This window comes from Mus musculus, chromosome 4 (genome assembly GCF_000001635.26).
Source record: "Mus musculus strain C57BL/6J chromosome 4, GRCm38.p6 C57BL/6J".
Taxonomy (NCBI): Eukaryota; Metazoa; Chordata; class Mammalia; order Rodentia; family Muridae; genus Mus; species Mus musculus.
The window spans coordinates 108,599,931-108,624,591 of record NC_000070.6 but is presented as its reverse complement, the minus strand read 5'-3'; the positions used below and the strand labels follow the sequence as shown (position 1 = coordinate 108,624,591).

At 44.6% G+C, this 24,661-nt stretch overlaps 2 protein-coding genes and 1 long non-coding RNA gene across 13 annotated transcripts in view; 1 reads left to right on the top strand and 2 right to left on the bottom strand.

The window, feature by feature from the left end:
* Positions 1-4,652, bottom strand: part of Cc2d1b (coiled-coil and C2 domain containing 1B) — an 18,665-nt gene extending 14,013 nt beyond the window's left edge. For 4 of the 7 annotated variants that reach the window (XR_376326.2, XR_376327.2, XR_376325.3 and 1 more), the window contains exons 1-4: positions 4,519-4,652; positions 2,998-3,080; positions 997-1,141; positions 45-148 (exon numbers count right to left, since the gene is read on the bottom strand). Coding sequence is in view for 2 of the 7 variants with exons in the window: in XM_006503153.2 (XP_006503216.1) it covers positions 45-148; positions 997-1,141; positions 2,998-3,063 (315 nt within the window). In the remaining 5 variants the exon portion in view is untranslated. Of the gene's footprint in view, positions 1-44; positions 149-996; positions 1,142-2,997; positions 3,081-4,518 lie in introns of those variants that run through there. The other 3 variants (XM_006503154.3, XM_030253602.1, NM_177045.3) reach the window with 2 other exon arrangements.
* Positions 4,648-24,508, top strand: Gm12743. Of its 3 annotated transcripts, none has more exons than XR_003955253.1 (3): positions 4,648-4,826; positions 18,551-18,791; positions 18,899-20,404. It is a non-coding gene; the product is annotated as a predicted gene 12743 (long non-coding RNA). The 3 variants fall into 3 exon arrangements; XR_003955254.1 differs by lacking the exon at positions 18,551-18,791 and adding an exon at positions 23,609-24,508 and having other exon boundaries at positions 4,737-4,826; positions 18,899-19,001; XR_003955252.1 differs by lacking the exon at positions 18,551-18,791.
* The window catches only part of Orc1 (origin recognition complex, subunit 1), a 40,326-nt gene continuing 24,226 nt past the window's right edge, over positions 8,562-24,661 (bottom strand). For 2 of the 3 annotated variants that reach the window (XM_011240469.3, XM_030253310.1), the window contains 10 exons: positions 24,508-24,661; positions 22,539-22,636; positions 21,103-21,204; positions 20,456-20,627; positions 19,985-20,092; positions 18,915-19,064; positions 18,235-18,354; positions 12,372-12,541; positions 11,436-11,523; positions 8,562-10,311 (listed from right to left, as the gene is read on the bottom strand). In XM_011240469.3, the coding sequence (XP_011238771.1) occupies positions 10,117-10,311; positions 11,436-11,523; positions 12,372-12,541; positions 18,235-18,354; positions 18,915-19,064; positions 19,985-20,092; positions 20,456-20,627; positions 21,103-21,204; positions 22,539-22,636; positions 24,508-24,661 (1,357 nt within the window). In that variant the 3' untranslated portion in view covers positions 8,562-10,116. The remainder of the gene's footprint in view (positions 10,312-11,435; positions 11,524-12,371; positions 12,542-18,234; positions 18,355-18,914; positions 19,065-19,984; positions 20,093-20,455; positions 20,628-21,102; positions 21,205-22,538; positions 22,637-24,507) is intronic. The other variant, NM_011015.2, reaches the window with a different exon arrangement.

The window sequence follows — 24,661 nt, the reverse complement described above, 5'->3', positions numbered from 1 at the left end:
TCCCTCAAAAGCTCTCTCTCTGGACACCAGCCTGGCAAACATACCAGAAGGTCTGCATCGTCCTCCAGCCCTTCCTCTTCTTCATCCTCCTCCACATCTCGCATACAGTCTGCTGCCAGCTTCTCAATGTGGGCCATGGGCAGTGGAGCTGAGGAAAGAGTCACAGATGGTCATGGCGACTCAAGCAAGGTGCTGGGTAATAAATGGACGGTCTTTCACTCTATTGGTTACTATACCTGGCAGAATCCCTCTGCCCTTCCACAGCAAAGTCCAACCCAGAAAGGTCTCTCCTTTCATGACCCAGCTCAAAAGATGCCACTTTCCTGGTCCTCCTTTTCCTGCACTTCTGTCTGTAGGTTAAGTGTGCCTATTCACTGCCCACTATGCCCTTCACATCTGTAAATGGTTCTATTCAAGTGTCACAGTTCTGTAAGATGAGTAACAACATTATCCAACCAAGACACAGCAGCATTCATTTCCCCAAACTCACAATCTCAGTAAGTGGCAATAATCCAAACCCAGGCTTACCTAACCCCAAAGCAAGGCTAGAGTAGTGGGCCCTTCCCCAGTCATGTCCTGACTCGGAACACACAGGCTGCCTCTAAGGGTTCCTGCTAAGAGGAATATTTAGATCTTATTCTGATACCTAAGTTTCCGTCCTTTTCCCGCTGTGAAGGGAGATTTACTTCCTCATTTGATATCATCTCTATTTACTTCGCACACAATTCTGTCAGTGCTATTTTGAGCCCCTACTGTATAATACGAGGCTCTGCCTATGTAGAACTAAGGCTAGTGATCCGAGTTAGGCTAAAAGACTTGTCCCCAAAGGGGAAGGAGCTCCAAATACAGGTACACAGCTGAACTCTTTGTGGCTGAACTACAGAAGGAATGTAACTATCTAAAGAACTAGGGGAATTGGCTGACTCCTCCAGGCTGTCAGGTGAGAACCCTGTCCCTCATGGACCTGCACCAGCCCAGCAGTGAAAGAAAACTCACCCTGCCCCTTGGGTGCTGGCTTCCTGCTCCTGCTCGCTGTTTCCCCTGTGAGTGCCAGTAACTCAGCCTCCAGGTCTCCATCATCTTCAGTCTCATCCACCCCCAGGAGCATGTCCTCAGGGTTGAACTCCACAAAAAGCCCCAGCTAAGGACAGAGAAAGGGCTTGTTTGTTTTGTCTTTAAAGATACTATACCATTTTACGTGTAAGAATGTTTCACCTGCATGTATGGATTGTTTATGTGCCTAGTGCCCTCAGAGGTCAGAAGGCAGAGCCCCTGAACTTGAAGTTATGGATTGTTTTTAAGCTTCTATATGGGTGCTGGGAACCACACCTAAGTGCTCTTAACAAAAAAGCCATCTCTGTAGTACCCAGAGAAGGGTTCTCCAGGATATCAAAGGGCTGGAGAGATGGTGCAGTAGTAGAGTGCTTCCTCCCGACCTGAGTGAGCAGTTCCTAGCACCACAGTAGATGTTTCATAACCATCTGCATCTCCAGCCCAGGGATCTGAGCCACGCATGTGCCATGCATTCACACAGACATACAAATAATTGTTTTTAAAATTACATAACAAATCAGATCTTGAGAGAACCGGAGAACCATCCCAAGTTTAAGGCCAATCTGATCTAACTAGTGAGTTCCACACTAGAAATGGAAACCATCTCACTAAATAAACAACAAAAAAAGAAAGGTAAAATCACCGAATAGAGCTTGGCATTGTGGCACATGCTTGCAATTCCAGCATGTGGGAAGTGAAGGCAGGATAATCAGGGGGTCAAGGATAACCTATGCTGTGCACGAGATTCTGTCTTTTAAAAAAAAAATCACATAATGAAATTACGCGCAGTAGTACATACTTATAATCCTAGCACTGGGGAGACAAGGCAGGAAGCCTCCAGGTTCAGTATCTGCCTGGGATACATAGAAGTTCAAAGTCAGCCTAGGCAACTTGAGAGAACTTGTGCCAAAGTAAAAAGCTCGGTGGAAGAGCAGTCATGTGGCGTGCAAAGCCCTGAGCTCCATCCCCACTCTGAGCGAGGCCCAGTGTGCAGAGAAGGAAACATCTAAAAGATGGAGACGTTTTAAAAGAAGCCACTATCATAATTAACAAAAACAGCAACAGCTGCTGGGCACAACGCTTAGCATTATTCATCATTAGTTAATTCTTATCATCTTGAGAGATACTACCATACATGTAGCCGATCTTCTGTTGTGGGGAGAAGGGAGCAATTTGAGGCGTGCTTTCAGTGTATAACCTAAGCTGGCCTTGAACTCACAATCTTCGTGCTTCTGCCTCCTTAGTAGTGGGATGATGTACCACATTTAATCTTTTTTAAATGACCTATTTTTATTTTCTGTGCCTGGTGTTTTGCCTGCATGTCTGTCTGTGTGAGGGTGTTGGATTCCCCTGGAACTGTATTTACAAATGGTCGGAAGCCACCATTCGGGACCTCTGGAAGAGCAGCTAAGCCATCTCTCCAGCCCCCCAGATTTAATTGTAGTAAACACATAGCATGAAATCTGCTGTCCTACCTATGTTCAAGTGTGAAGCTAAGGAACATTATACATTCCCATTGTTTTGCAACCATCACTCCAACCCACTCACAGAATTCACACGCAAAACCTGATCATACATCTAGGAAACACTAACCCATCTTCCCCTTTCCACCTTATTTTCTATGTCCATTATTTTGACTACTCATAGTCAACCCAACCTTAACTGGTTCTGTTGCTGTTGTTATTGTTGTTTTGATTTTTCAGTTTTTTAAAATAAATGTGTATGATAGTTGTTCCCATATATATGTATGTACAGCATGTGGCTGCAGTGCCGATGGAGGCCAAAAGAGGGCGTTGGATCCCCTAGAACTGGAGGTGGCTGTGGTCGTAAGCCACTAAGTAGCAAGCAGCTCGCACTCTTAACCACTGAGCCATTTCTTTAGCCACAAATGTTTAGAGATCCATACTCCATGTGGACCCGGGGTGAAGGAGACCACATCCATACCTGCTTGGCAGTCTCAGCACCCTGGCCACTGGTCTTAGGGCCCTTCCGAGGTCTTGGCCCTGGCATCTTGGCAGGCTAGATACCTATCAGGTGTAAAGTTGAAGAGACTCAGACTGGAATAGATGATGATATATGGCCCCCAACAGTGGTACCCGTGGTTAGGGAACTTACTCCCACGGGCTAAAACACCACTTTATAATTAATAGCACAGAGGCAAGGAGAGGTAGGGGACGGAAGGCAGGGGACCACTGTCAACAGAGGGATATGGGGGGTGGGGGTGGAAACACAATTTCTGAACTGACTGGTGACCATGGAAGGCAGACTTATGGAAGCAATTTGAGGTACAATGGTTTGGAAAGGCTTTTAAAAGCAGTGCTGTCGCCGGGCGTGGTGGCACACGCCTTTAATCCCAGCACTCGGGAGGCAGAGGCAGGCGGATTTCTGAGTTCGAGGCCAGCCTGGTCTACAGAGTGAGTTCCAGGACAGGCTGTCTGTTCTGCAAATAATGTGTCTATTTACATTTAAATTAAAAATTCAGCTCCTCAGTCATACCAGACAGATTTCAAGTGCTCAGTAGGTGAATCTGATTAATGGGTACCACTGGGCAGCACAGGCATGGATCGTTCTCATCATCAGTTCCCGTGGGCACTCTGCACCTGATTCAGTATTCAGATCCTCTGAAAGGTGTCACAAGTGGTCAGCGGGTACTGTAGCACCACCTGTCCAGCACTGGAAGGAACTCATTTGCTCCTACCTCAGGCTTCAAGGAAACAGACCCATGGGCAGACAACGACCACAGAGCAGCTGCAGGGACAATGGGTGCAAGAGGCAGCCCCTTATCGAGGACATAGAAAAGACATCTAGGAGAGGACGATGCCTGTGCTGAGTCATGAAGTTTGCACACTGGGGAATAGCAGAACTCCAAGCAAATCAAACGAACTGACACCAGTTCTGAGGTGAGAACTGGCTTGGCCTACACAAGGAGAAGAAACGCCCAGCACCACGGAGGCATAAACCAAACCGTAAGGCTAGAAATGAAGGCATGAACTAGGGGAGAAAGAGAAACAGCTTTAAGGCTTTAAAGACACTTGGGCGTTAGACACTGGGAAGCATTATGGGTTGATGCAGAAGGTGCCCAGGGAAGTGGGAGATCATATAGGGCGGGAAACCTCAGCCCTGAGCATCTTGCAAATCTATGAAGAAGCGTGAGGTGGCGTGGGGATTAAGAAACAAGACACGATCCCGCGTCCGGAGCGGGAATCAACAGGGCTGCGAGGTTCCCTGGTGTGAGCGCACAGGCGTAAGCCACTCCAAGTGTCACATTTCGGACTGCAGTCAACAGCGAAGCGTCAGCCGGGGTGGGGTGCGGGAGTGAAGGAGCTCGGGAGAATGAGATGCTCCGCTGCCGCAGGCCGGTCGCGGCCCTCCCGATGCCAGGCTCCGCCCGGCCCGACCCAAGCCGCCTCTATCTCCCCGGCCGCCCCCAGAGTCCACACGCCGGGAAGCGGGCACGTGGCATACCTCGCGGCGGATCCGAACCAAAACCGGGCCTTCTCGAGCCCGGAACCGCCTAGCTTTCCGCGGCCCCCGGGCGGCCGCGGCGGAGACAGCCACAGGAAGCTCCCGCCCAGGAGGCGGTGGCAGGCGCCCGGCACGTGACACCACAGCCGGCGGGTCGCCGTGCGCATGTGCGCGGGGAAGCGGGCGGGGCGCGCCCACAGGTGACGCCGAGGGTGGGGCCGGCTGCGCGCAGGCATCTTGGAGCAGGTAACGCGATACCGGCTGGCGGCAGCGTCGTGAGGTGTGGCGTGCTGCGTCCTTCACCCACGGTAGGCGTGCCCCATTCCTGCCGTAGTTTCTCCGAGAGGCCTCTTACCTGGTTCTCTTCGCGCGCCCCGGCGCTTCCGCGTCCTACTGGCTACCAATAGGCAGCCGAGCCGCGTCCCTGTGCTGAGATCCTGGAGGATGCGGCTTCCTCCAGTCTGTGCAGCTTAGGCACGGAAAACCAGCTCTCTGGGAAATAGAGCTCCTTTCTAGTCAGAGGGCAGGACAAAACTTCAGATTAGAGGAACCAAAGCCCTCGATTAACTGAGGCCGGAGCATCCCTGCAAGCTGAAGGGTCGCCTCTACCTCAAGGAGTCCTGTTATATGGGGATTGATGGAACTGACCTGCAGATAGACCAAACCCCGAGATACCCCACACCACGTGCGTAGTCTCACTTCGTGGAGAGACTGCAGGCTTCAGTTCTGATAGATCAGTTCTGCAGCCCTCGTGGTGGCGCATGCATTAAATCTCAGCACTCGGGAGGCAGAGGCAGAGTCCTTTAGTTTGCCTGCAGCTGGTCTAGTTTAGGCCAGCCAGGGCTACATAGTAAGAACTCTGACTCATAAACTGCCTTACTAAGGCAACTTCCAGAAGTTGTCTTCTGACCCTACACAGATGCAGGCCTGCCTGCACTCCGACATTCAAATTAACACACACAAATAATACACAGTAGATAGTGATTCCTACAGCTTTGGGTTTTTTCATTTGATTGTTTTCAAGGTCACACAGACCCACCTGCCTCTACCTCCTGAGTGCTGGGCTTAAAGAGTGCACCACCACCACCTGGCTGGTTTGTTTGAAACTTTCGTGTACTCAATCCTGACCTTGAATTTGATTTGTAGTGAAGGATGACATGGAATTTGTGATCCTCCTGTCTGCATCTCCTAGTGCAGGCATTACACCTCTGGGACTTCTGAGGTGCTGTCGATGAGACACAGAGATTTGTTCCTGCTAGAAGCACCCTGCCAGTCCAGCTACCTCCCAGACCTAGTCATACCCGTGTATGTAAATTAACAGGAGATGTGGCCACTGACTTCATCTCCCATTCTGCAACAGTTCCTTTTCAGTGGGGATCTGTCCTCTTACTGGACTCTCACTCCGGCCTGCCACAGGCTCCCAGATCTTGTGTTTCCCACATAACAGACTCAAATGAGCCAGAGTATAATTTAGGAGATAGTTTATAATAATAGAACAAGGAGGGTTAAGAGTGGATAATGGCCAGAGGGACCAGTGCAGAAGGAAAAAAAAAAAAAAACTCACCACATGTAAGTGGATAATGGCAAAGAATCACCATTGTGCCAATTATGTCAAAATAAACTTTACACTGTTCTCTTTTTCTTTTTTTAAACAATGGGTATGCTAGCACAAGCCTTTTAAAAAATTAATTAATTAATTATATGTGAGTGCACTGTAGCTGTCTTCAGACACACCAGAAGAGGGCATTAGATCTCATTGCAGATGGTTGTGAGCCACCATGTGGTTGCTGAGATTTGAACTCAGGACTTTCGGAAGAGCAGTCAGTGCTCTTACCCGTTGAGCCATCTCTCCAGCCCTACACTGTTTTCTTACGTCTCTACACATAGTTTTCCTGGAGGCTATTGTCGTGCTCAGATGATAGAAAAATGGGTTTGGAGTTGTGCTTGTGAGCATGTTTTGTATGTCATGCTCATTTAGGACCTCGCATTTTCATCTGCAGCTTTCCATCCTCACCTTATTCCCTTGACATAAGGTCTCTCACTGAACTGGAAGCTGTTTCAGCTTAGTCTTGCTGATAGTGAGCTCTTGGAATCCCCAGTCGCTTCTCCCCAATGCTGGGGTTACAAACTCATGAAGTCATGCCCAGCTGTTATTTGTTTGTTGTTTTTTCTACCCCCCAAGAGCTGAGGACTGAGCCCAGGGCCTCTCACATACTGGGCAAGTGCTCTACCACTGAGCTAAATCCCCAACCTGTTTGTTGGTTTTAATGTGCTCTGTCTACATGTATACCTGCACACCAGAAGAGAACATCAGATCTCCCTCCTTTTAAATGTGTATGTATATATATAAAAGGGTGTGTGTGGGGGGGGGGGGACGGGGACGCACACCTTTAATCAGTACTTGGGAGGTGGAGGCATATGGATCTCTGAGTTTAAGGCCAGCCTGGTCTACAGAGAGAGTTCTAGGACAGCCAGGGCTATATAGAAAATCCCTGTCTCAAGAAAACTAACAATGTTAGTGTCTTGTGAGCTACCCTATGTGCTGAAGCATCTCTGCAGCCTCCGTTTTTGTTTTGTATTTTTATTTGTGTGTGTTTCTAAGTGTTTGGTCGCATTTATGTAAGCACCATATATTCGAAGTGCCCATGGAGGCCAAGAGGAATCAGATCCCCTGAAGCCAGAGTTAAAGCTGCCACATGGGTCTGGGGATTGGACCTGGGCCCTCTGCAGGAGCTGCAAGTGTCTCTAACCACTGAGCCACCTCCTCAGCCACTGTATGCCCGGCTTTGTATGTAGATCCTGGGGGTTTAAATTCACATCCTTATGCTTACAGAGCAAGAGCTCTTACTCTGAGCCATACCCCCACTCCCCAACTTATGAGTTATTTTTGTTGAAGTTTTCTGTTTTGGGACTTGTTTTTTCTTTGCTTTTGTTGTGAGATAGTTTCACTATGGAATATGAGTAATTAATTTGAAAGCTAGCATCCACATGAGACAACATGCAATATTAACACTTCACTTAATATATTTTATAGATCCATCCATTTTCCTGCAAATTTCCTAATATCATTTTTCTTTACCTCCCATATATATGTATGTATGTGTGTGTGTATGTATATATATCACATTGCATCTATTGATGGGCATAAATAATCTTGATAGGATATAATTGTCTGGTTGTATACCCAGGGGCAATATGTTCGGTCATGTGACAGTTGTATTAAAATTATTTTAGAAGCTCTGTCTGTGGAGGTTCCCAGGAAAGGTTGTATGTACATTTCACCTTCTAGAAATAGATCCAACCTTGGGCTCTAATGCTTTTGCAGTAAATATTGTCTGCTGAGCTATCTCCCCATCAAGTTTCATGATTTTTAAAAATTTTTAAATTGTTTGATTATGTGTGGATCCATGTGTAGGTGTGCATGCTTACAAGTGCAAGTGCCCTGAGAGTCCGGAAGATGGTGTCAGATACCCTGGAGCTGGAGTTACAGGCAGGTGTGAGCTGCCAGGTGTAGGTGCAAGGAATTCAATTCAGGTTCTTTGCAAAAGCCACCTCCTCAGCCTGTGCTTCCTTTTGGCAATTAGAACATCATTTGTGTGTCTGTCTGTGTGTGCAGTGGCCATGGAGGAGGTGGTGTTAATCCCGTGGGGCTGGAGTTGTGAGCTGCCTGACTTCAGTTCTAGAAACTGAATTCAGATCGTCCGCAAGAGCCTCCACTTGAGCCTTTGAGCCATTTCAACCGCCTCATTTTGTTTATCATTCACTTTTCTTCTATAAAGGACTTCTTCACTCTTCCTTTTGGTTCATTGTGGACGTTATAACAATATTCTGATACAGGGGTGGAGAGGTGGCTCAGCAGTTAAGAGCACTTGCTTTTTTGTAGTTCTAGTCACCAGCACACACGTGGCTGCTCACACCCATTTGTAACTAGCTGTAGGGGATCAGATGGCCTCTCCTGGTCTGAGGAGTACACATAGGTGGTACATCCTCACAGATGCACACAGAACATTATACATACAAAATAATCCTTAAAAATGTCCTGATAGGGACTCTCAACTCAGTTTTATTAGAATGTGTATGTAATAAAAGGGATAGACTAGGGCTTCTAGCTTGCCAGGTCAATTTCCGTACACAGAACTCTATCTATCCCGCATCCCCAGCCCTCTTGAGCCAGGGTCTCACATAGATGCTCAGGCTGACCTTGAGCTCACGATGTTACAGTCTCGGCCTTATGTTTATAATCCTGTCTTAGCCTTTTGAGTAGCTGGGATTACAGGTCATTGCCATCAAGTCTGGCTACAAATTTATAAACTATTTGAAGACTAATAGCAGACATTATCACAGCTCACTCATTTAATGAAGTTCCCAAGCAGCAGTCTATGTATCAGGACATAGTAATGTGTTGAATGCACAAGGTTCATAACCTTATATTTATTTAGTGGAATGAACCCAGAACCTCTCTCATTTGTCAACAAGCCCTCTTCCACTGAGTTATCTTTTTAAATTTGTTTCAGTTTGGTCAAGGAATGGCATATGCCTTCAATCCCCACTTGAGAGGCAGCAACAGGTGGAGCTCTGAAGCTAGCCTGGTCTACATAGCTAGTTCCAGAGCATCCAGGGAACTTAAGACCCCATCTTAAAAGTTTTCATTTAAGACAGGGTCTTCCTAATCTGCCCAGGTCGCCTTGAACATACTTTATATGTAACCCAGCCCTCCCACCTTTTTTCTCAACACGGCCTAGCTTGGTGATAAGACTGTGACCAGAATATGTAAGCCAAGTTAAACCTTTTGCCCCAAAGCTGCTTTTAGTCATAATGTCTATGTTGCAGCAACGGAGAGCAAACAACTGGCCTCGAACTTGCTTTTCTGAGGACAATTTTCAATTTCTAATCTTTCTGTGTCTAACTCCCAAGTTTTGGGATTGCAGGTGTGTACCACCATATCCAATTTATTGCAGTGTGGGGAACAGGCTTTCTGCAGTCCATAGCACATCATCCTTAAGTACCCTCTACTTTCTGTCAACAAGATTTGTTTTTATAAGCGGTAACTTTGTTTTGAAGATCAGTGCCTGCTTGCCTGCCAGCAGTTAATCCTTCTGCTTCAGCCTCTCAAATTCTGAGATAACATGATGTTCCCGATGAAGGGCTAAAGGCTTCAACTTATCATTGGGAAATGAACCCAGTGCCACCTGCACGCAAAGGGCATTGTTAGTGTGCTGCACCCCAAACCATACCAGTTCTTTTCTATAAAATCAATTTTACTTTGTATCATTTAAAATCCAATACATCATAGCATATAGTCAAGTCTTCCTCTAACCTCTGACCAACCCACCAGGGATTTCTCAGAGGCAACCAGTATACCTAACTTCATACAAATTCTCCCAGAACTATTTTATATAGATACAAGTATATTGTATACATATCTTTATATACATAGTATGTTACCGTAACTTCTCCAACACTTTGGAAAAAGCAAAATAAATAATGGAAAATAACAAATTTATAACAACAATTTCCATCCTGTATATTCTGCTGTAATTCCATGTTCTGAAGAAATAAAATAAAGCTCTGAGACAAAGCAGAAATTTGTGAAGTCCTTCACTCTTCTTTGAGAGCAAACAGCACGTCATTCTGGCTAACATTGAGTCTCACTCGAAGGAGGAGGTCATTTCTACTGGGCTCCACCAGAAGGAGGCGGCAAGAACCCAGACGTGAGCACACAGCCATGGTCTCTGACATGGTTGGGTATGGCAGTCCCTCCATTCGGCACAGAGCCACGTGCTGACTGTATATCTAGACAGCAAAAGTGAAAGTGAAGTAAAGGTTAGGAAAGACAATAATCCCGGGCTTTTATCTGATCATCTTTTGCAAAAATGGAGCACCTGATAGTCCATGCACTTGGGAGGCAGAGGCCAGAGGCCAGGAGACTTTGTGAGCCTCAGGACAACCAAGGCTACATAGTTAAGACCCAGTGACAAAACAGTCATTCACGCCTTGGATACCAAATGTGTCATCGGTAGATGCCCTCGCACAAATGCAAGCTGTAGAACAGGGCACGGCTCATCTGAACCTTGCCATTCTATCATTTATCTATGTGACAATAGGCAGGTTATGACACTTTTTCTTTTCTAGTCTTTTTTTTCTTTTTTTTTTTTTTTTGGTTTTTCGAGACAGGGTTTCTCTGTATAGTCCTGGCTGTCCTGGAACTTAACTCTGTAGACCAGGCTGGCCTTGAACTCAGAAATCTGCCTGCCTCTGCCTCCCGAGTGCTGGGATTAAAGGCTTGTACCACCACTGCCCGGGTCTTTTCTAGTCTTTTAAAGGAAAGGTCTTGAAGTCTGTAGCTCACACTGGACTTTAACTCACTACGTAGACCAATCTGGCCTCAAACTCTTGTCAATCCCCTTGCCTCATCTTCCAAGTGCAGAGATTGCAGGTGTTAAACCTTCAGTGTTACGAGATGTCCTGCACCTATCAGTTGATCCACATGAAATGATTATTAACTGCAGAGAAAGTCATGTCGTGTGGTCACATGCATTAAGAGTTTGAGCCTGCAGAGTGACATCTGGAATGTAGCACTGCTAAAGGTCACTCCAGGGTCTTGTTGTTGTTTCCTTTCTTTAAAAGACAAGGTCTCATATATTCCAGGCTGGTCTCAAATTGTGTATGAGCCAAGGATGACACAATTTATAAACCTCCTTCCCTCCTCTACCTCAAAGTCCCAGGAGTATGAACCACCAAGCCTGGTTGATGTGATACTGGAGAACTGAACACCGGACCAACACGCCAGTTACTAAAGAACCTGAGCCCCTGTTAACTTCCCCCCTAGTCTAAGAACTCTGGACCCACCCATATCTAGAAAGACAGAAAAAAACAAAAAAAAACAAAAAAACAAAAAACAACTCTCGACCAATTACCTGTTGAAAGGTTGCTTCCTCTAGTCCTGACCGACGGAATTCCGCAATAATGGCTCTCAGGAAGCTCTGTTCCACGACAGAAGAGTTTCTTAAAAGAAACCAAGAGATGGGAGTTCTAGAGACTGCAGGCAACCACTGGCCTCACAGAAGAGAGAACACCGGGAAGCATTCTCTGTATCCCCTGACAAAGCCCCACACTTTCCCACAGAATCAAACTGACAGAAAATGCTCTTTGGAAATGGGCGAACACAGGAACTAGTTCTAGAATTAACGCCTGCATCTTAAAATAAATGAATAAATAAATAAAAGAATGAATGGAAATAAATAAAATTAAAAACCCACTTATGAATTTTGGGAGTGGAGCATGCCTCAGTAAGAAGAAACATAACTGTCTTGTTTGTGTATCCTTTAAAAGAATGGCGTATGCATGCAGGACAGAAAAGGGTGCCAGATCCCCAGAATTGACAGGCAGCTGTGAGCTGACATGTCTACGTTGGGAGCTAAATTTGAGTCTTCTTTAAAGAGCTGCAAGTGCTTGCAACCACCACCCTACTACCTATTTGTTGTTCTTTTCCTTACTGAGTTTCACTGTGTAGTTCAGACTTTCCTGGAACTATCACTATGTAACTTGGGCTGGTCTTAAACTTGTGACAATCTTCCTGCCTTAGCCTCTCAAGTGCTGGGATTATATGCATGAAAAACCAAACCCAGTCTGTTCCTGTAGTATTTGTACTCAATAAATGCCCCAATAAAAGTTGTAAGCATTCAGCCCCTACCCAAGGATTGTGTTGCCTTACGATTGCCCCTAAGACTTTCTCTAATTAAATGGGGATAGAACGAGTGAAGTCTGAAAAACAAGCCAATTGCTAAAGCCCCTACGCAGGGACCTCTCCTCAGATCCTCCCAGAAGTGCATGCAGCAAAGCATGTATCTTACTTGATGGCAGTAATATATGACGAGGAGAACATTTCATCTATAGCTTCCATTAAGTGGGCCACAGTCACCAGGCTCAGAGAGTCACCGCGTAGATGGGAAAGCTCGCAGATCTCCGTGGCACGCCTGCAGATGTCCAGGCAGCGCCGGGCATCTCCAGAGAGGGCTGCTACCTACAAGAAGGAACTTTTATTATTTATTTTTTCAGATTTATTTATTTTATTTGATGTACACTGTAGCTGTACAGATGGTTGTGAGCCTTCATGTGGTTGTTGGGAATTGAATTTTTAGGACCCCTCTCCAATCCAGTCAGCCCTGCTCACTGTCTTCAGGCACACTAGAAGATGATGTTAGATCTCATTAAGGGTGGATGTGAGCCACCACATGGTTGCTGGGATTTGAACTCAGGACCTTCGGTAGAGCAGTCAGTGCTCTTACCCGTTGAGCCATCTCGCCAGCCCCGGAATATTTTATTTCTAATGTGCACTTGCCATCTCAGGTAAATAACCACTGGTTCTTGTTGGGGTCATCTTTGTGTACTGTGTAAAGACTGTCTTTGTATTATTCAAAAGCTGATTTCTGTGCCAACAAGGCTGAGTGCAGATAGACTTTGGTATTGTAGCCAAATTGATGGCTACATCAATATTATTAACACTCCCTCTCTTATCTTCTGATTGGTTTAATATAAAGCTGATGGCCTATAGCAAAGAAGAGAATAGGTAGGACTTGGGGCAGAGATAGGGTGGGGGTGTTTTACAGGCAGATACAGAAGAGGCAGGGCAGAACTGAAGGAGAGGTAACTAGTGAGCCACATAGCAGAACACAGATTTTTATATATATGTATGTATGTATGTATGTATGTATGTTCATGACTGGAATACAATTACTACATCCCAAACTGCTGTCCCGTGATTCTATAGGTAACACCAGTGGAACGGGTAGAAATCCCGTTTTATTATTCAGGAAATAAGTGGGGTTTTGTTGTTAGTCTTTGAGGAGATGGAAAAGATGCTTATTGTTATGAGAGCTTGTTTCTTTTCTCAGTCCCCACATAGTGGTTCACAAACACCCACAAGCCCAGCTGCTAGGGAATCTAAAGCCCTAATATGACGTCTGTGGAAGCTGGCAATGGTGATAAAGCAGGAGGTAAATATAGGAACTCAAGGCCAGTCTAGTCCATATAGTGAGTTCCAGAATAGCAAAGACTACAGAGACCCAGTCTCAAAAACAAACAAAACACAAGGGTTCTTATTCTGTGTGCCCCGAGAAACAGTTACCAGCAGCTAGGGGAAGAGTGTATTTGGAGGTAAACTCCCTCAGTATGTAGTAAATTTGGGAGAACGGCCTGATCAATGCCTAAGAGAATTAAAATCAAGATTAGGAAGGGAAAGAAGTCAAACTTTGCCAGATACCGTGCAGGAGGAGCTGCAGTGGACAAGTAAGCTTCCTGGAGACACAATATTTTGCACAACTCCAATGGAAAGGCACAGGATTGCTTCTTGATGTTGATATGCAGTCTGTGTTTGTCATTGCTATATTCCTCACATACCTAGCATTGTAAGACTGGGCACGGGAAGACCCTCCATACTATTGGGCAATTTTCCTGTAGATCAATATGAAGATGAATTTTCATAAAATACTGTTTGGATGAATTAATGAATTTTTGGAACTCCTGATTTGATTTAAATAGTTTTAGGAAGTTAAGGTAGTTGACAGTTTAATGAGATGGTTTAAGTTGTTTTTCTAAAAAAGATAAAATTAAGAGTAGAATGTTGAGGCTGGCGAGCTGGCAGTGGGTAAGAGTACTGATTGCTCTTCCGAAGGTTCAAATCCCAGCAACCACATGGTGGTTCACAACCACCCGTAATGAGATCTGACACCCTCTTCTGGTGTCTGAAGACAGCTACAGTATATTTATGTATAATAATAAATAAATCTTTAAAAAAAAAAAAGAGTAGAATGTTGCCCCTCCTTTGTAGAATAGTGAGGGTTACATAGGTGAGAAAAGGAGGACAGCGAGCTTTCATGAACTAAAAGCACATAATAGTACTAGGAAGAAACAATAGGCTTGGGACAAGTTTGAACACACTCATTCTTTCAAAGAACACAATCACTCTGGGTTGGGGCTGAATTCTTTGATCTCATATATAGGGATAGCGCCATAGATTGCAGGGTGTACAATTAAAAAAAGACAGGTGATTAGCCAGTTAATCTGAACAAGACTTCAAAAATAAGATGTACAGATAATGATCTGTTTCTTGGCAAATTCATTGTCATCAGCGAAGTATAGGAAAAAATTTGCTACGATGGACTGGCTTGCTTAAACTTTGCTACTCAATGATGCAGGAAAACTCTGCTAATTAAGGTAGATGTCTGCCAGTGGCCAGATAGCCTTCTGAGGCTCAGCTCATAATATAGGACTCCCTCATTAAAAGTTTCTCCTTCTCTGAGCTCAGGGAAATTCTAAGCCCCACACTGGCCTCTATCAGAGGAATGTTTATAGGATCAACTTCCTTTCTTCTGACAAAACTTGTTCAGCCAGCACCTGAGATTCCTGAAATGCTTCCCCACACTAATGAAGCATTCCAGGCACCCAGAGCTCCAAGCCAATGGCCCCTGCTCATCCTGGATGTCCCCTAAAACTTTACTTAGGGTGACTGAAGGCTGATTGAATGCTTATAAAGTTGATCTGCCTACTGACAAGTGGTCCCAGTGTGGTCATCCACCATACATCTCACAGGGCTTCTGAACCCTTTCTGGGTCTCTTATTTCCACTGCCCTTGTGAACCGAAGCAGCTGAGGAGCCTTGAGGGCAGGGACACCCACAAATATTATTGCTTTGCAGCTATGTTGAACTTGTAGAGAAAAAGAGAGAGATGGGAAATGTTAGCTAGGTCTGAGTTTCAAAAGAAAAATGCATAATCAATCATCCTGTTACGGTTTCCTCTTGTATAATGATTTTAATCTGTTTTTTGTGGTGATTGTTTTTAGCATATGTAACTTGTAGCTACAAAGTAATCTTTTTCTTACACAGAGAGCTCTGTTTTAAGTGGTATTAAAAGGCTGAGAATAAAATAAAGTTGTTGGAGCCTGCTTGTTAGTTAGAGCTCTGCTCCACCCAACATGTAAATGTGTATCAATGTATGTATGTACATATGTATGATCCCCTCCCCCTTTCTCTTTGCCTTCTCACTGGCCCCCAAACAAATAGAGAGTTCAGAGTTTATGATATTGCCTTTCACAGGCAGTGCCAGCCCCAGTAAATCAAACTTTATTCACTCAGAGAAGTCTGCTGAGTGAATCACCCACTCCACACTCCGCCCTCCTCAGTTTTGTGGTATCAAACCTGGCCTTTGACAAAATTTGGGGGAAGCCCTGGGTTGAGACAGGCGCATGAAACTAGCGCACAATGTCAGTAGCTACTGCTGATCCTTCTATGGTTTCCAAGCCCCTCTTCTCAAGGAACTCTCCACTTCTTCCCTGTCAGGGCACTCTGGTGGAGTCAGCTTGTGAGGCAGAAATGCCAAAAAGCTGCTCATGAGTAATGAATTTCTAGGACTCTCCTCCTGGATATTCTGGCGAAAGCCAACTCTCCAGTTTGGATCGGTTTGTCAGGCAAAAAGCCTGGAAGCTGTTTCACGAGGATAAGAGTCCAGGGAAATTTTCCTCCCAGTGTTATGGCATCTCTTTCCCTAACCCATTATATTCAAATTTCCACCACATTAATCTAGTGTATAGATTCACATGCACTCTATTAAGCATCACCTTATAGTAAATGCCTTTTAAGATTGTATTCTAACATAGCTAAAGCCTTTTCCCAGTGTTCTTAGATTCCAGATAGCAGCAAGGAGCTTAACCCATTCAGTAGCTAATAAAGCACTAGCCATTAATTCAGTGTCTGAAAATAGAGTCTAATATTCTCACTGAGATAGAAATTCTTATTACAGACTACATTCCATGCCAAGAGCAAATTAGTATACTATACTGAAAATGGACAGTCTCCAGATATAGATAAGAATTAACGAGGCCTAGAGAATTTTGGGGTCAGTGACACTACATTATTCTTGAGGCGTTTCAAGAGTTAACTACCCTGGGGCTATTAACTCTAAGTGTAAAATGCTTGCCTGGCAGAAAGTGCTAATCTCTAATGTAAACATTTATCTGGTCCCTACAAATTCCCTTTGTAGTCACTCCCCTTGCATCTGTGCTAATCTCTAGTGTTATACATTTATCTGGTTCCTTTTGAAGTCACTCCTTTTGCACCTGGAAAAATTCAATGTGCCTTGTTCTGCAATTTATTCTGTATTATAAAAGTCTGATGCTCGACTGGAAAATTACATTCAGATTAAACACCTCTCTTGTGTGTTTGGCTGTCTGTCACTACATCCTAATCTTGCCCATCTACTCTAGAGACTCTTTCCTACCCAGGCACAGGGACCAGAGGAACTGCGGCACTTCCCAAGCTGACTTTGAAAAACGCTTGAATGCTTTATTGCCATTTGCTTGTTAGTTTTGATAGGATATCCCAATGTAGCTCAGGCTGGCCTTGAGCTGGCACTCCTCCTCTCACTGTCCCAAGTGCTGATATGGATACCCTGTCATACATACCTAGATCACTTGAGTTTTAATTCTTTTCATGCTACAAAGACCTCTTTCTCAGTTCTTATATTCCCAGTACTCATTAGCAACCAGAAACTCACCTGTCACTGGACCACACTGAATTATCTCTAAAAGGATCCATTCCTAACAAAATTCTAGTTTTCCAAGAAAACTATAATGTATATAATACGCTAAGACATTAAAAGTAGTCATCTTAGTGAAGTGTGATGGTGCATGCCTTTAAAGCAAGTAAAATACTCATCTCTGTTAAGTTGAATTATACGCAATTAAAAAAAAAAGCTTGGGATTTATTTAATGTATGAATCCTCTACTTCAAGTTCGCCCACATGCCATAAGAGGGCATCAGATTTCAGATGGTCATGAGACACACCTTGTAGTTCCTGGGACTTGAACTCAGGACCTCTTGAAGAGCAGCCAGTACTGTCAAAGGCTGAGCCATCTCACTAGTCACCATCAGCAATTTTTAATGTTTTGAGTATACCAAAGCCACTCTTCTAATAAGTGACACAAGTATCATGGCCTTCCCTTTCTTTAGGTCCCTACATCCTCTGGGTAGAGGTGCCATGCAAACATTTGATCATTAGCACCACCCTCACCTGTAAAACAGCATCCTAGTAGTGAACAGTGTGAATTCAGAAGCTTGTGCTAAGGCCCAAACAAAATGAAAGAGAATATTGAAAACAAAAACACGCACAGCAGTTCTGCATACAGCTTGTCTGTAGACTAGATCATTCTATATAAACAAGTCTCAACACTGACCAGTTTCTAAGGGTTGAACTTATACCGTCACGTCATTATTTCGGGGTTTTGGTCCTTCCTACATGGCTCTAAAGGATCCCTTTAATAACACAAAACAGTTTGTCCCTTGTATTAATTCAGGTTAGCTTGTACATAAGCCCATGATCCTCGTGGCCTTCTAAAGAATCATACTAGTCTTCCATAACTGTTTCTTCATTTTTATCCGCCCACCCACTCATCCATCCATTGACACAGTAGTTCACAAATTTAGCCCTGGCTGACCCAGAACTTCCCATAGATATCAGAAGAGGCTCAAACTCAATCCTGGAATTGCCAGACATGGGATTGAAGGCAAGTGCCACCACCCTCAACCCTTTGGTATTTTCATAGTACTTCCTAACGTTTTCTTCATTCAGAGCATACAGCACAGGACACACACAGTGGGTGTTCAGTAGGGACTTGCTGAATGGCTTGAAGGTATAGCAGGAGCTTCTTGAAGATGACATACCTTCCTGGCCACCAGCTGGATGGCATCGTCCTCAAAGGCCCTTAAATTCCTCAGTCGAGACACTAAGATCTGTTTCAGCTGGCTGTGAGAATAGGGCTGGAAAGACATCCTGGTGAGGCCCTGAAGACACAAGATGACAGATTGCGGAGGGAAATTGTTCACAGGTCCTCAAGCTTGGTCCTTAAGTCCCATGTAACAATCTATTACTTTCTTCCCATTTCTCCTTTCAGCTGCTGCCTAGTTGACCTGGGTACCTTGCAGGTCAGTAGATACCAACCTATCCTGTTTTCTATTATAAGCTTTTTTTTTTTTTTAGAATCTTCCAAGAAGACAGAGGTGCTGTAAGGAAATCACAGCTCCCACCTTCCCTTACCACCACGTTCTTCACGGTCTGATGGTGGTGCTTCCTGACAAACTAACCATAAGCCCACGAAGGCAGAGACAGTTGGTCTGGTTCTCTGCTTTATTCTAAGTACCGAAGAGGTGGCAGGCTTAAATACTTTTTATTTTTTAAAAGTAACTAAACTTCTAGTACTTTGTGAGACCAGAAAGCCAAGGTATGGTATTTATAGAAAAGGGCAAGCAACATTTCTCATTCCAGCACAAAAATGATAGTTATAGCAAAAATCGTATTTACTAGTGCTTTATATTTTCATTTTTGCAGAGCACCCTGGACTCACCAGTCGGCTAGACACACGGTTCATCATGATCCTCTCGGGAAGGTCCATGGTGTTGGCAATGGTCAGCACTATCAAGTGGGCCCCTTTGTGAGTAGGCCAATCAAAGAGGTTGTACATTACATCTTGTTTGTGAGTCCAAAGAAGGTCAAGCTGCCAAAGACAATATACATACAATGTCACTCAGAGACCAAGCCAGAGCACATAAAGTGATAGCCTGCACTACAGAGTGAGTGCACGCCCTGTCCACATGGCACTTTCTAGTCCGTAAGAGAATCAATGGACAGGCTTCAGTTGATACAGAAGGAGCCAGCACTTTTGCCTACACACTGTCTGCTTCTGGGAGAGTGAGTCTGTGCAGCCACTCCTCCTCTTGTACTCCTGGGGCACCTCACAGTGGGGCAAGTAGACAATGCCACCAGACAGAAGGACTGGGTAAGGCCAAACAGGCTCAGACTCCAGGGAATCTCAGAATTGAGAACAGCAGGAGTGGAGCCAGCTCCCTGCCAAGCGCTAGCTGTTCTGGAGCAGGTAAGACACCCCATTGAGAGGACCATAGCAATCAGTGACATAGCATAAAGCCCTGGAGTTCTGAGGTTTTTAGCTAGGCCCCAACAGTTCAGCTGATGGGATCCCCTTCCTGGGCACCTCTTCCCGAGAAAGGTATTTAATGCCTGGTTCACCCTGAGTAAGGATGTATGCATTTACATCCACCATCAAATAAAACCGTTTGGACAAGCAAAGACCACCTCTTCATCAAGGATTGCCACAGCAAAGACCTCTGCTTTAACACTCACTCGGAACCAAACCAGGTTCCACCACAGTCCTGGGCTCAGACACCCTGAGGGGAAGCTCAAGCCCCGTTCCCAACTCCCAGTGGTACCCAGCAGCATCTGGTACACAGGAGGCTGAGAACCACGGCAATTGTCCCAGACTCCAATTTCCCACTCAAGAAAACATGGACTGAGGAACCCCATTATGTACTGCGTCCTGCCCCCCTGAGCTGCTTGCCGGCTCCCCAACATGGCTTGGGCATCCCGGCAGTGAGGCAGACGAGTACCCCGGAACCTCACCTCATCCACGAGCAGTACAGTGGTTTCCTTCTGGGACCCTTGGCCACAGAATTGCTTCGCCAGCAGTTCTGCTGCATGATTGGCTGTTGCCTTCTGGCCTGTCAGTTTCTGCACAAGGGAAAAGCAACTGCTGTAGTAAAGAGTAATGAGTCTACAAGAAGAAGCTACTCATTTCCTATACCCTGCCTCTAACTCTAGTCCCTTTACCTAGCGGGATATTATCTGTTCAAAGGTTACCAGTGAATGAAAGAACAAGGCTTACATTCAAATCCAAGACACTCTCCACGCCATCTGTGAGCTAGGGGCTCCTTCCATGTTGGCATGTAATCACTAACCTCTAAAAAGTCTGCCTGCCTCACCTTTGCCACCTCTGGATAAATTTGTGAAGTGCACATAAAATTAAGTAATTCTTTCCTTTTCCATGTGTTTCTAAGGAACTGTTTCCCCAAAACCCCAAATAACTTAGCCTACCTTTAAAATCTGCACATAGACTTGGTGGGGTTCTGTCAGCTTCATCCCATTAACCTCAACATATTGAAAGGGAGGAACATCATCTGTTTCTGCTGCCTGCTGCAGACAGCGTATGACCTCATGCACAGTGGCTGTCTTCCCTGTCCCAGGGACCCCAGAAATGTACATACACCTAGAGCAAGAAAACAATACACATAGGCTGAATCCATGCCATCCACATGTTCAAAAAGAGCAAGACCCCTGAGATGCAAGTAAGAGTAGTGAAGACTACACTATAGGAAATTGGTCAGTTAGGCCTGTTAGAGGACATTCATTCTACAGTCAAGGCTATATTAGTGCAAGCTTACTCTCCAAAGGTCACCCCCCCCTCCCCGCTTTAAAATTGAGACAAACATCCCACATAGCCCAAGCAAGCCTCAAACTCACTATGTAGCCAAGAATGGCTTTGAACGCTTGAGCTTCCTGCTTCTACCTCAACACCATCTACATTTTATGTAGTGCTGGGGATTAAACCCAGTACCTTATACTTACCAAGGCTTCCAAGGGCAGAAGTCTACTCTCCTAGGTTTAGCAATGGCTCTGCTTACCACACACCCTGGGTAGACGGAGCTCTTACTACGCCCACCTGTCCACTCAGCACTACTCACCCTCCAGTCCCATCAAGAAGTTTACTTTCCACAAAGCTGTAGATGTCTTGGAATTCCTGCTCTCGACAGGGGAGAGAGTCAGGCACAGCAGAAACATGCAACCTACAGTTGGTGGTAGATAGAACAGAAAGGCCTGAAAGTCTGTCACCATCTACCCAATAGAAGGGAAAAGACCCGTCTATTATTCCTATATGGAAGCTATATGATAAAAGGGAATTCTTCACTTATCATCTCTCTCTACGATGCCCCACCCAGTTTCCCCCTTCTACAACAGAACCACTCGGGTAGACTCAAACCTACAGCTTTCCAAAAATCTTGATGTCTGACAGGACCTAGGTTCCTGCATTTTAAAAGAATTCTTCTTTAGGGCTCTGAAACTAAGGGGCACCACTCATAGAGACAGCTCCCACCCCAGATGCGATGGCAGCAGGACTCTATAGGTGCTTCCTTCCTGTGCATCCATCAGCCAGAGGTTTTTGTTTAGGTGCTTGTCATACTGTCCTCCGTCTGCATGTATAATAGTGCCACAGACCCTCTGGGTCCCTGGTCTTCGAGGAATGGGATTTTTTTAGGCAGATGGGCAAAGAAGTCGGATGAAAATGACAATCAGCCACACACAAGAGAGGTGTTGAATCTGAATGTAATGTTCTGGTTGAGCTTCAGACTTATATTACAACGAATTATCAGAGGATACAAATCACAAAAAGACAAGATACACTGAAATTCACCAGTTACAGCAGAAAGGAATTTGCAGGGACTAATTAAATGTTTACATTAGGGATAACAAGCCCTGCCTAGGATCAGCCTAAAAGCATCAGGGGGTTGTTAACTCTTGATAGGCCTTAAGAGTAGTGTGTTATCAGGAGCTCTAAATTCTTAGGTCTAGTAAAACTTATCCTGTCTGGAGAGTTCCCCCTTATCAGGGTAGTATATCAACTTATACTTGACATGGAATGTAGCCTGTAGTAAAAGATTTCTATCTCAGTGAGACTTTTAGTCTCTATCTACAGACAGCTGAGTAAATAGCAGGTGCTTTATTGTTTTATGGTAGAGCTTAATTAGTTACTGAATGGGTTAAGCTCTTTGCTGCTATCTGGAGTCTAAGAACACTGGAAAAAGGCTTTAGCTATGTTAGAATACAATCTTAAAAGGCATTTACTATAAGGTAATACTATAGAGAGTGCACGTAGATCCATACACTAGACTAATGTGGATTTGGAAAATTAATTTTATGGGTTAGGGGAATAGCCAAAGATCCGGGAGTAAGTTTCCTTGAAACTCTTTCCTCATGAGAAAGCTTTCAGACTTTAATCTGACAAGCTGACTCCACCGGAGTCCTGTGACATAATAGTGCTGGCTCAACCAACCTCCAATTTCTGGGAAGGGAAGGCCCCATCACTGCTGTCTACCCCAAACAGGACCCCTGAGTAGCTTACCTCAGCCGTGCCTCTTCCAGCGCACTAGCTGGCTCCTGGACAGCCAGGTTTCTGTCTCGGATCTGAGGAGTGGCACGATGAGGTGTTCTAGGTTTAGGCTGTATTTAAAGAAAGTATCGGTTGTAATAAAACAAAACAAAACTACCCAGAACTGGCAAAAGACAAAAGGTAGTCTTACCTCCTACATGCATAAAATAAAAATTACTCATCCTCTATCCCTACCCGCTCACATCAAACATGTTCACAGTCCAAACATGATCCCCTTTCTCTAATATTTATATAGAATTGGGATTAAAATAGTTAATTTGAGGAAATAAAAACATATAGATTATTCAGCAGGAATGGTGGTGCACAAAAATCCTAGGACTCAGGAAGCAGACATGGGGCAAAGATAAACAATTAGACAATCTCAAAAATAAACAAAATCCTCAAGGCTTCATATATATTATGAAGGTGATCTGCCACTAAATTATAGTTCAAAGCATATATATATATACATACATACACACACATACACACACACACATACATACACACACATATATACACACACATATATAATATATATATAATATATAATCACAAGCTACTCTGGGGGGTGGGGGGAGAGGAGCCATAGGTCATATGTGATTCCTGAAATCTTTTTATTTGAAAATATGGGTAAGCTTTGACTCAGGTATTCTTCCATCTATAACCTAGCAGTTTGCAAAGAAAAAAAAAGCCTCATCAGATTTTTCTACTACAAATCCCTGTCCCTGCGCTCATTCATAGGCCTACTCTTTATAAACAAAAAAACTTTATTTCATGTGCAGGGGTGTTGTGTGTGTGTGTGTGTGTGTGTACCATGTGTGTGCTTGGTGTCCAAAGACATCAGAAAAGAACACTTAGTTTGCCAACAGTGGAATTACTGACAGTTGTGAATTGGCATTGAGTGCTGGGAATTAAACTCAGGTCCTCTGGGAAAGCAAAGTTCTTTAAACCCTGAGCCATTTCCCCAGCTCCAGAGGCTCTTTCTTTCTTGAGGATTACTCTATGGAACAGACCAGTGCTTTGTCTCATTTCTCCTCCAGGAGTGAAGTAATAGTCATAGCTCCAATTGTTCCCCAGCTACAGTATGTGCAGACTCTAATTGTTTAAAAGGTCATTCATCAATTGGGAGAAAACAGCACCTGAAGGAAAAGTACCAGAAGTCTACAAGACGTTCCAGGTGAGACCCAGGGTAACAGAGAACTTTTTGCACACATACTACAGTAAATGTGGCTCTCGTTCAAATAGGATCTACTAGACTCCCTTCCCTAGAGCCTGTTCTTAGATTTCAGCCTCAGCTCCATCTTGATCTGGAAAAATGGAAAACAATATCTAAGTGAGCATTTCTTAACTGTACGCTAAGGAGCTCTGTTATGTTTTGCCCTGTTTTTTCTCAAACCCACCTCTGTACAAGAGGACTCCAACATCTTTAAGGCTGCTACGGTCCCACAAGAACTTCCTTCCATTTTGCTATTGCATAGTTATTGCCACACTGAAGCAGCACTCCTGGTTTCTCAGTTGCATTAAGTGCAACCTGGGCTTCAGTTCCCTATGCATGCCAAGGGAAATGCAAACACCAGAATATGTCAGTGTCTATACTTCCCTCAGGAGGCTGGGCTCTTGGCCATTTGACTCTGACCCTTAAGAGAAACTTGAACCCAAATCACCTCGAGCTAGCCACATGTAGTAGCACATGCTTGAAGTCTGGGACCAGCCTGGACTACATAGCAACACACTGTCTTCTAAAATAACACAAGAGTAAAAAGCTCATCTTTAAGTAGACTAATTTTCAGTCCTCAAATTCATGTAGGCCTGCTCCTCTTAGGGACAGACTTTCTTAAATAAGCTAAGAATCCAACTGTTAGTGTTTGGTCTTGGCATTACCATTCTTTATCATACAAGAGGGACATACCACTGGGAAAGAAACCCAAAAGAACCTTACATTTTTCTGTGGTGACTTGGAGGGGGTCTGCCGGGTCCTGGACTGCCCCAGGGAATTTCTTGTTGGGAGGGAGGAAATAAACTCATCTTCCTCCTCACTCTCAGAGTCTACGGACTCTTCCTCTTCTTGGTCCCTGTCATCACCATCTAGAAGA